The sequence below is a fragment of the Sorex araneus genome, chromosome 3, assembly GCF_027595985.1.
Source record: "Sorex araneus isolate mSorAra2 chromosome 3, mSorAra2.pri, whole genome shotgun sequence".
NCBI lineage: Eukaryota > Metazoa > Chordata > Mammalia > Eulipotyphla > Soricidae > Sorex > Sorex araneus.
Window position 1 is genome coordinate 202,630,497 of NC_073304.1, and position 12,258 is coordinate 202,642,754.

Here is a 12,258-nt window from a genome sequence, read left to right on the forward strand (position 1 = left end):
AAAGCCCCCTGAAAAACATTTTGTCTTGCGTGCGGCCGACCCCCATCCCCCAGCACCATCAGGAGTGATCCCTGAGTGCCTCTAGTCGAGGTCCCAAATCAAAAAAAAAAAAGAAGAGTATACGGTCACAAAGATGGTTCTAGTGGCTGGAGCACAAGTTCTGCAGCACAACCAGGAGATACTACCAAGACCCAAAGGACATAGTCAAAATCAAGACAAAAAAGAGTAACTGGTGGGACTGGAGCAATAGCACAGCAGGGCAGGGCATTTGCCTTGCATGCAGCCGACCCGGGTTTGATTCTCAGTATCCACATGGTCCCCTGAGCACCTTTACTCCTGGCAAGGAGTAATTCCTGAGTGCAGAGCCAGAAGTAACCCCTGTGCATAAAAAAGAGTGACTGGTAACAAAGTGCTTATCCTGGAGAGTATATGCACAAGTACCACAAACTGATATGCAAAGTTGGGTCAGCATTATAGCAAAAAAATCTGTCAGTGCCACAGCCAGGCATGCATGAGACCCCAATCATTACAACAGCAAAAGAAAAAGGGAGGGAGGGAACTTTTTAAAAGAAAAAAATATTTTGTATTTTAAAATACCTATTTTAACTCATATAATATATGAAATATCCCTTTGCAAATAATTACATGAAAGTTAATGGTATCAGACAAATCCAAGATAAATCAGGTCTCATTTATTTGGGGGGAGGAGTTTGGACCACACCTGGCAGTGTTCAGGACTTACTCCTGGCTCAATGCTCAGGAGTCACCCCTAGTAGTGATCTGGGAATCATGTGATGCCCGGGATCAAACCTGGGCCATCCAGGAAGTCACACCTGGGGATGCACAGGGGTTACTCCTGGCTCTGCACTCAGGAATTACCACTGGCCATGCTCAGAGGACCATATGGGATGCTGGGATTTGAACCCGGGTCGGCCGCGTGCAAGGCAAACGCCCTACCCGCTGTGCTATCTCTCCAGCCCAGAGCAGATGGCTTTTTGAGAAGTATGTGTAGGCCTTTTGCTGCAAACCAAAGCACAAGTCTTGTCTTTAGAGAAAAGTGCTAGTGCAACTATTTAAATTGCTTTTTCATTTGTTTAGTCCTTGGGTTTCACAGTGCTCAGCGGCCACTGTTGGTGGTGCCAGGAACTGAACCAGTTACCAGCTATATGAAGGCAAGTGCCTTAACCCTGTATTGTCTCTCCAGGTCCCAAAACTATTTCAATTTCAAAGCCACCTAATTGTCTTCATCCTGAAATATCCATTTCATATAAATGAGAGAGGTCTGGAGAGATATAGTACAGCAGGCAGGGCAATTACACTTGCCTTGCATCAAGCCAAATCATGTTCGATCCTTGGCACTCCATATAGTCCTCTGAGCCCTGCCAGGAATGATGCCTGAGTGCAGAGCCAGAGTAAGCCCTGAGTACTGTCAGGTGTGGCCCCCAATCCCAAATAAGTTAATAAGACACACTATCATTATTTAAACTTGCGTATTTAAGATGTTTTCACAAAAATGAAGGTAGTGACACCTGAGTATATAATGAGTACACAGCCCCTAAGAACCACCCAGGTGTGACCCAAAAAAGTTAAATTAAGTTAAAAATAAAGTCAGCCTGCCAGCTCTAGGGGAAGAATGAGGATGTCACTTGGTGGAGGAAGCATGCTTCTCATGGCACGGCCCCGAATGCAATCCTAACGCCATGAAAAAATCCTTTCAAATACTGGTTAATGGGGCTAGAGACGACAGGCCTTGCACACAGTCAACCTGTGTGATCCCGGCACCATACATGGTTCCCAAACCATGCCAGGAGTGATCCCTGAGGGCAGAACCAAGAGCAGCCCTGAGCACAGTCAGGTATGGCCACCCACCCTGCCCTCTCCTAAACCCCAATGTTCTGTCAAGGAAGAAACTCAAAATTCCTAAATAACTAGTAAAACTCTGAAAATCTGTATACACCAGCACAGTGAGCCTGAAGCTTCCCTGAACCTCAGGCCCTTCCCAGGGTCCAGACTGTGGTTAGTGTCAAGGTGCCTGAACTGCAGGTGAGAAGCCATGAGTACCTCCCCACACCCCAGTGTGAGCCCCTGGCACTTTTGTGTTCCCTGGTGCACTACAGGGTGTGGTCTTCAGGCAGCTGCAACCAGGCATCACAGCAACAAAGAAGAAAAAAAATAGGTTAAAAAAAAAATTAAAGGGCCATGAGAGAGCTCCAAAAGCTTAAGTACATACATATGTGCTTTGCATGGGTTTGATTCCTACCACAGCCAAACCATGCCGAGTGATCCCTGAAGGCAGAACCAAGAGCAGCCCTGAGCATAGTCAGGTACGGCCACCCACCCTGCCCTCTCCTAAACCCTATGGGTTCTGTCAAGGAAGAAACTCAAAATTCCTAAACTACAACCAAAACCCTGAAAATCTGTATACAGGCATGGCGTGGCTTGACTCCAGTGCACCCAGTAGAAGTAGCCCCTGAGCACCAACCAGTGTTTCAAACAATTTAATCAAAACAGAAAACAAAACAAAATGAAAGGCCTCCCAGATGTCATTAGTAGTAGTTTTACATTATCATCTGCTCTTATAAAATAAAATGTCAACATCTGGGTAGATCTACAAGTCAGTAAACCATGTGACAAATATATGATGTTACAGAACCATGCATGAGTAAAGGATATACTCAAAATGCGAGACAGACAGACTTTAACAGAGTACTTTAAGGACATCTACAGGACGTCAGCTTCCACGATGAAACTGATCTTTAAAAAACTGGGGCTGAAGCAATAATACAGCAGGTAAGGTGCTTGCCTTGCATACAGCAAACCCAGGTTTGATCTCCAACACCCCATGTGGTCCCCTGAGCACCACCAGGACTGATCCCTAAATGCAGAGCCAGGAGGAAGCCCTGCACACAGCATAGTGTGGCCCAAAAACATAACAAAAATAACACAAATAAGTGGCTTATATAAACCACAGCGGGAGCATAGGAAAGTACACAGATCCAGACAAAAAAAAAAAAAACAAGTAACCCAATATTTCTCCCCAAAATAATAAAATGTAGGCATTTATAGTCAGTATTAATGAGTACTACCTTCTTTTGGCTTACTTCCTTTTCATCTGCTGTTTGTAAGGGAGTAGGAATATCACATACACATTTATTTTTTCGTCTATTCTTCCGCTTTTGGCGTTTCTTTTCTTGCTTGAGTTCTCTTACTCGTTCCTCCTCTGAAAATTCTTCACAAAGTTGTTCCAATCGGCTAATACCCTGTACTTTTTCCACAGTCATCTATCATAAAAGCAAAATTCAGTCAACGCTAGTTAAAAATGTCTGTATTTTCTATGAAAATTCTCATGTCTCATGTTTACTCCAAATAATACCACACACAGAAACTGGTTTTGAAAAAAATCAGACACACACACAAAGAAAAAAATGCTTAAAATTTCAACTCCACAAAAGATGTGTTACAAATCCATCTAAGAGGGCTGGAGCAATAATTCAGCAGGTAAGACCTTGCCTTGCCTTGGACGGTCAATACGGGTCAACCCCAGCACCACATACTGTTCAGCAATCACCAGGAGTGATTGCTGAGTGTGGGCTGAGCCAGAAGCAAGACCTGAGCACAGCAGGGTATGGCCTATTTTTTTAATTTTTTTAAACTGGAGCTGAAGAGATAGTAAGTACATCAGGTAGGATGCTTGCCTTGCAAGTAGCCAGCCTGGGTTCAATCCCCAGCAACCCATATGGTCCCCAAACACACCAGGAATAATCCCTGGACAAAAAGCAAGGAGTAAGCCTGGTGCATTGTTGCATGTAGCTCAAAAATAAAAGTCAAACAAGACAAAACAGAAAGATATACTTATAGACACTTCTATTCCAAACCAACAATATTCTAGTCTGAAATTTCAAAATATTAACACAGCAATGTAAATATCAATTTATTCCCTCAACAAGAACACTATTTAACCTAACTAAATGATTTAAGCTTCTGGGTTGTTGTTGTGTTTTGTTTTTTTTTTTTGTCTTTCCTGGTACTGAAAGGTTAGAATTACAGCTTATATTAAGAAGGAGTGGAGGAATAGAACAAGATTTAGGCACACGTCTTGCAAATAGCAAACTGCTTCAGTGCCAGCAATAGAGAATTCCCTGGGCATCACTGAGAATAGTTCCAGAGGTTCCCTAAGCACTGCGGGAATGGCTCAGATAATGTCAAGCACCACAGGGCCCAGAAGCGTCAGATCCTCGGGCCCTCCCATTGAACTGCCAACCTGGGTGGATGAGAATAACCAAGAAGGACCCTCAGATCTCCTGTGCCCCACTTGGGAGCCCCCAATACCAAAACAAAGCATTCTGTACCATACTTTGACCAAAGCAGGGCACTCCCCTTACCTCAAAACTCTTGCGTAAAGCATCAACACCAAGATAGAAGAGCATCTGCCATGTCTGTTCTTCTGCTCGTAGTTTTTGCCAGATTCGATGCAGTCTTTCATAAAGATGAATCCCCAAACAGGTCAGAACTTCTTCTTGAGCTATATCTATTGTCTTAGCATGCCTTTCTCTTCGCCTAAAAAGAATAAATCATATTTCTAGTGCTCTTAACTACAACAGTAAAATATGGATAACACCTACGAATTTAGGTTTAAAACACAATCTGGCATAATTGTTTTTTACATAAGAAATTAATCATGAGAGAGAAACATTCAAACTCAATATGGGCATACATACATTGAGATTGAATGTAAACTGTTTATATGCATATATATAAAAAACATACATGTATATAGGTATATAACCAACATAAACAATGAGACATAATAGTAGAACATGGTCCTATTTTGTCAAAAATAAGGTAATTCAGGGCTGGAGACGGTACAGCATTTGCCTTGCACACAGCCAATATCCCTGGCACCATCAAGTACCATGAGGTCTAATTCCTCAGCACAGAGCCAGGAGGAATCCCTGAGCATTGTCAGCTGAACAAAACAAGTAAATAAGAAGAAGGTAATTCAGGAACATGTTGATTTCCTTGGCAAGAAGAAGTCTTAAGTGTCTGGGAGGGAGGCAAGGAAGGAAGGAGCGAATAAAGGGTTGCGGGGGAGACAGGGGAGGTTATAGATGGGGGGAGAGGGGGAGAGAGGAGAGAGAGAGGGAGGGAGAGAAGAGAGAGAGAGAGAGAGAGAGAGAGAGACAGAGAGACAGAGAGGAAGACAGAGACAGAGACAGACTAACACCCCAGTTCATAGCAAGGAAAAATCTTCAGTCCCATGTTTCCACTGGGGGAATGAAGGGTGGGGGGAGGTATTCCAGTTCATAGTAAATACGACACTTGCCTTCACTTTCCAATAATAGTAAATGTTTCTATTTTTCCTCGATTTTTCTTAAGTGTCAATTATTGAATTCAGGCAAATATTTTACCATTGAGATATATCCCTGTTTTTCCTCCTTTTTTGAGGAGAAATAGAGAGGGAAAATTAATAGAAGAGTGATTCCGTCGTGGGAGAGGCCCTCTAGGCTAACCTCTACTTGAAGTGTTCACAGAATGTCCATGATAAAGGAAGTCTGGGGGCGGGGCTGCAGCTCTCCAGCAGAGCACACGCATGTGTGTGCTGGACTGGGTTCCTAGCCCAACAGGGAGTAACAGTCTCTGTGCTCTAAGTATCTAGGAGAAAGCAGGCACTCAAGTTAGAGTTGGTACATCAAATAATTTATGTGAAAAACGCCAATTTCTTTGAGGACTACCTTTTTGTGATTTTATTTTCAAAATGAAGCCAAGAGCCAGGGAAATAGTAGAGGAATTAGGGCACATTCTTTCCATGTGCCAGATCTGGGTTTAATCCCTAGCACCAAGTGACTAGGTGTGGTTTCGGAGGGGCACAGCACTGCAGGCCCACACCGCACTACACTGGGCCCTAATACTGAATGGCAACACGAGTGGTCCCTGTCCCCTGAACACACCTGGGAGGTGGCCTCATGCTCTTCTCCAGTAACAACACCCCCCCCGCCCAAAAAAAAGAACTAAAGAAAAAAAAATTGAAGATAGAGGGGACTGGAGCCATAGCACAGTGGGTACAACCCTTGCCTTGCATATAGTCCAGCATCCCATATGGTCCCCTGAGCACTGCCAGGAGTAATTCCCGAGTGCAGAGCCACGAGTCACTCTGGAGTACTATTGGGTGTGGTCAAAAAACAAAATAAAGTAAAATAAAGGAGTGGGGGTGGTGTGGAGTGATAGTACAGTGGATAGGGTGCTTGCCTTGCAGGAGGCCAACCTGGATTTGATCCCTGGAAATCCCATTTGGTCCCTCAAGCCTGCCAGGAATGACTCATAAGCACAGAACCAGGAGTAACCCAGAATTCCAGTAGGTTGTAATCAATGTGTCCCCCCACTCCCCCGACCCCCCCCAAAGAAATCAGAAGTAATATCTTTCTAATAGGGCCAATTGCCAGCAGTGAGAATGGAACTTGGGGCTTTACAAACAAACACTCAGCACGGGCTCTACCACTTGACCTAGCCCCACAGAGAAACTTATTTAAATTTCTATATCATTCAACAATATACACAGCTCATAAGATTGCTTAATCTCTGCTGCAATGGTCACACTTTCCAAGCTAAAACTAAAATCAGGAACAAAATTTAAACATGGAAATGGATGGATGGAAGAGAGTACAATTAATTTTCAAATGAAAATGATCATTTGAATCAAGGAGACAGCTCAAAGAGCTGGTACACAAGTTTTTCATGCTGGAGCCCCAAGTTTGATCCCCGGCACCATTTGGTCCCACAAACACCACCAGGGGAGTGATCTCGGAGAACCAAGCTGGGAGGAGTCCTGAGCACTGGCAGGTGGAACCCAGAAAGAAAATGAAAAAAGAAAAAGAAAATCTATAATGCAAGCCAAAAAAAAAAAAAAAAAGCCTGCCTTCAAGCAACAAGAGCAACAGGAGCAAAGAGCTGAATGAAATCAACCCCATGGAGTCGTTTCCCTTTATTGCTCAGATAACGCGGATCTTAAAGCAATGCTTTCTATATACGTACATTCCGACTTATACTTGTATGTTTTAAGGCAAAAGGTGATGAAAATAAATTTTCAGTAATAAAATGAAGCAAAGCGCTAGATCGCCCATTCTAGCAAATTACATACTCATACCCTCCTGCGAACTCTGGCTCAGCACGACCCAAAAGATGTGCAATGAAGTCCGTCTCACAGCAGACGTGGATGTGCCGCTCGTGGGGACAGCAGCGTAAGCCTTCATAGAGCGCAGCACAGTAGCCCTTCTCTTTGCTGCAGTCGAGCTCACCAATAAGGATATTGTACGCTCGGAGCACTTTGTTTTTGCAATCAGTGCAAAACCTGTTGAAAAGAAAAACTTCAAAAGTAAGGACTGTGCAATGTAACACTACTAGAAAAATTACACTCTCCTCTTGTCTTATAAAAATTCTGAAGTATTTTAAAATAAAGGCGGATTAACTCAAAGGGCTGGCACGTATGCCTCTTGCTCAAGGCCCTGGACTCAACACCCAACACTTTACACCTCCCTGGAATTGTGCAGGGTAGCCCTGGTGGCTCCCATATTTCTGTAGAGGCCCCAAAGCCCCTTCCATCACACACAGAAAACAGACACTCGTAAGAAAGGAAACACAGCCTAAGGGAATACATGCGTAGCTAGACTTTTACCTACAAGCAATTTTCAAACTAGAGAAGCACAAAGTCCTAGATAATGAGGTAAATGAAGACATTTTTTTCACAAAGCATAAGGATGCAAACATCTTCACTCTGAGACTCATTTGTTCAGATTAGAAACAAAAAGGCTATAAACTAATGAATGACTCAGAATCCTCATTTCAGTGTCCAAAAGAACTGAAATCTTCAGCTCACAACCTTGAAACATATTTTATTACAAAATTTCAATACACCATTAGCTACTGGGTTAAGGTGGTAGCAAAAATGAAAAATGGGCTTATTGAATTTTAAAAGTGTCAATTAATTTCTTAAAAAAATTACATCTCAACATAAAGACCTAACATAAACAAAGATGTATGGCTTAAATTTAAATGTGCATAATGTGACAAAAGAGCAGACAGAGGATAAAAAATTTATTTCAGAAATCAAACAGTTATTAATTTGAAAGAAAAAATAAATAAAAGGACATGATTTGCCTCTGTCTTACCCCCATACTGTCACACTAGCATTAACATTTAACTTGTATTGAAGTTAATTTGTTGGGGCTGGAGTGATAGTACAGCAGGTGCACTTGCATGAAGCTGACCCAGGTTCGATCCCTGGCATCCCGTATGGTGGCCCCCTGAGCACCACCAGATTTTGGGGTCACACTCAGCAATGCTCAGGGTTACTCCTAGCTCTGTACTCAGAATTTTTACTCCCAGGGGTACACAGGGATCATATGGGATATCAGGGATCAACCTGGGTAATCTGCATGCAAAGCAAGCACTCTACCCACTTTACTAAAACACGGGCCCCAAGAAATTAACTTCAATACAAGCCAAATGTTGAGGCTAGTGAGACAGTCTGGGGGTACGGTATTTGCCCTGCATTATGCCAGCTCCAGTGTGCCCCACCCAAAAAATAAAAAGGTTGAATGTTATAGAATACCAGTAATAAAAAGTAGTTTAATAAGTTTACAGAATTATAAACAAGCAAAAAAAAAAGGGGCCGGAGCGATAGCACAGCGGGTAGGGCGTTTGCCTTGCACGCGGCCGACCCGGGTTCGATCCCCGGCATCCCATATGGTCCCCTGAGCACCGCCAGGAGTAATTCCTGAGTGCAAAGCCAGGAGTAACCCCTGTGCATCGCTGGGTGTGACCCAAAAAGCAAAAAAAAAAAAAAAAAAAAAAAAAAATTACATTAAAACCATAATAAATGATTTCTAAAAAAATTTCAATAGTGTAACAATAGTTTAACATATGAATTTTTTAAAATTTTAATTTTTTAAATTGTAGTCTTCCAATCTTGACTTATAAAATGAAATCTATGTGTAAATATGAAACATAGTCCCCCAAAAGACAAAAATATCTACAACCATTCATTATAAGAAAATCCAGTACGTCAGCTTTATAATTAGTCATTTAATGATAAATATAATTGATTTTATTTTATGTTGCCCAACTGATGTTGAGTAGAAGGATCAATTCCTTTTGAAATAAGCAGTTTCATGCTCTATCAACTGAGCAAACTGGGTGGACTCGCTCCTCTTGGAATAAGTAAGAAAACACCTGTACATTTCTGTTTCACATCTACAGTCTTCCTCTCATAACTCCAATAGTCAACATTCCTGCTCAAGTGTAATCAATCAAAATAGGCAAGCAACAAGGTTTGTAACTGTAAAAAGAAAATTTCCTAATAAATCTATCATTAAGTCAAGTTATTAGCACACTGTCATATAAAACTAACACCAGTCTTCATACTGTCAGTTTTTTATCATTCATATAAGGCTTTTTCTGGAGGTGTGAATATAATAATTTGTCCCCTGGTCAAAGAACATACAAACACAAATTTAACACGTGACAAATTTGTGTAAGTTCAAATTAGTACAACTCTCCTCCCATGAATACCATCTCTACAAGGCTCCCTTTCCAGTTCCTGTCCTACTGCACGAGCCCTCCATTATGAATTTCCAAATGTTAATGACACTTAGAAAACTCCTGTGGGGGTCTGAAGAGTTGGGGAAATGAATAGGGCATTTTCCTTGCACACACAAGATCAATCATTGGCATCCTATGTGGTCCCAAGCCACACCAGGAATGATTTCTGAGTGCAGAGCCAGGATTAAGTCCTGAGCACTGTTGGGTGTGCCCCCACCCACCACCCACCATCCCCACCAAAAAAAGGAAAAGAAAATTACTTTGCAAAGTAGTATTATAGAAAAAAAAAATCTAAAGTCACTTTTAGAAGTAATTTTACTTTTACTTTTATACGAAGTATGCAAATTCCATTTATTTTAGGGCCCTACAATTATAGGATATAATTAAAAGCCAATTTAATTCTGAAAGTGACATGACACGCTTCTATCAAAAACAATAATATAATTCCCAAAGTGATTAAATGCACATTACTTGATTCAGTTTGTTCCTGAAAGGCTGGCCTGAAACTATCAAGCAAAAAAATTAAAAAGGAAATGCTAGCTCACCACAAGAAAACTAATACCGAGTCACCCATAAATAACCTGCCTACCTTCTCATTAATCCCGCTTAGGACCAGGTACTGCGAGGAGAGCTGGAGTGCCATTCTAAGAAGCAGGGCAATGACCTGTACACTCACCTGTGTTTTCGCAGGTATGTTTCTAGTGTTTCTAAAAGACAGCTAGAGTCAATTAAAACTACTTCATCTCTGCATTCTTGGGACATTAGTTCCCACACATCCATCCAACAACCTCTGCAGAAAGAAACAAATATTAGCAAACAGGAGGAATATATAAGGATAAAACATTTTTTAAAAGCAGAGTAAAGGAGTGCTAGAGTTTACCTGGCTGTTCCCTGGAAAGGTCCATAATGGAAAATGATCCTACACTTGCTGTCCTTCCTGTGGTCTTCACTACTTCTCTTATCTGTACTTAACTTCTCTGAACTGACACTGCTACTGCTCCCTTCACTGTAGTACAGTACAAAGCTTAGTGACACTGAGATCATCTGAAGGAGTAATTTCTATGCTCTAAGTTAAAATAATATTCCTTACCACATTAAAATTAGGTTAAGTTAGCAAATTTGTACATCATTACTTACTTACTTTAACCATATTAAGATGCTAAATGTGCTCATATATTAAAAATGTCCTCTCTACTATTACATGTACTTAATACAATATTTACATTTATCAAGATAGCAATTGGGTAATATTTTAAATGAGCAAATCTAATGGGAAATATTTTCATGTTAAAAGAGCTGAAAAAATTAACTACATTATCACTTAAAAACCCACAAACAGAAAATACAAACAAGTTTTCATCTATTTAATGTGGTTTTAGAGTTAGCCCATCCACCTTCACATTTACCAGTGGGGCATTATCCATTAATCTAATAAATTTAAATTTATATTTACTAAAGTAAATACGCCATACTAAAATAAATACTTTACACAGCCTAAATTAATATTAAATATTATATAAATATACTTTAACAAACCTCCTAGGCTATCCCTCCCCGACAGGTTTCTATGTGGTGCTAGCCATGCATTCTGCTTTGCTGTAGATGTGTTTTCCAAGAGAAATGTGTACCTGTATTCCATTCAACATCTTGATTTTTCATGATTCTGAACTATTGGCTCCTGCCTGATCTTCTGTAGGTCTCACTATAGTCCTAGAAATTCAATACCTTGGATGCTTGAGACAGAAAAACCTCTGAGTCAACTTAACCTAGTTGATATAGCCAGAAATGTATTCTCATCCTCCTGCCCACCATACAAGATAATATTTCCTTACTCCCCTCCTTCAAGGCTACATAGCCGAAATTCAGTCAGTGGTCTTGAAGAAAAGCAACATCAACAAAAAAAGGTTAACACTTGCTTTCTACTTTTCATTTTGTATCATCCTTCTATTCTCCTTTATTTCCTTTTTAAAATTAAGCCATAATCTCATAAAACTTAGTAACTCTCAAACTCAAGTTTTCATAGCTCTCTCCTCTCGTATTTCTCTCTGTAAAACTATTTTTATATGGAGCTGGAGAGTAGTACAGTGGACAGGAAAGACGCTTGCCGTGCACGCAGCCAACCTGGCTTCCATCCTTGGCATCCCATATAGTCCCCCATGTGGTGCCAGGAGTAATTCCTGAGCGCAGAGCCAGCAGTTACTCCTGAGCATCGCCGGGTGCAGCCCGAACACCAAAAGAACAACAAAAGAGTGTTGAGGATTTCAGCACTATTTTTTACATTTATGAAAAAAAAAGAATATTTTAGGCTGGAGCAATATAGCACAGCAGGTAGGGCGCCTGCCTTGCACGGGACCGACCTGGGTTCGATTCCCAGCATCCCATATTGTCCCCTGAGCACCGACAGAGGAAATTCCTGAGTGAAGAGCCAGGAATAACCCCTGTGCATCGCCGAGTGTGACCCAAAAAGCAAAAAAAAAAAAAAAAAAAGTATGTCCTCTAATAAAGTAGTTCTGGTGGTCCCCAGTACTGCAACCAAGTCAGAAGGCTCGCACCACTAGGAGTTACTGCCAACTTGGCCCCAGACCCTAAACACCATAGAGGAAGCCAGTATTTTTTAAACGTCTATCTTAAAATTTTTTTTCTGAATCCCGAAAGAAAAAAGTA

General features: G+C 41.3%; 1 protein-coding gene across 3 annotated transcripts in view; it reads right to left on the bottom strand.

Moving 5' to 3' along the window:
• The window catches only part of GGNBP2 (gametogenetin binding protein 2), a 41,067-nt gene that overhangs the window by 5,798 nt on the left and 23,011 nt on the right, over nt 1-12,258 (bottom strand). The window contains exons 6-9 of one of the 3 annotated variants that reach the window (XM_055132937.1): nt 10,271-10,384; nt 7,136-7,345; nt 4,383-4,557; nt 3,102-3,281 (exon numbers count right to left, since the gene is read on the bottom strand). In XM_055132937.1, the coding sequence (XP_054988912.1) occupies nt 3,102-3,281; nt 4,383-4,557; nt 7,136-7,345; nt 10,271-10,384 (679 nt within the window). Of the gene's footprint in view, nt 1-3,086; nt 3,282-4,382; nt 4,558-7,135; nt 7,346-10,270; nt 10,385-12,258 lie in introns of all 3 variants that reach the window. The other 2 variants (XM_055132935.1, XM_055132936.1) reach the window with 2 other exon arrangements.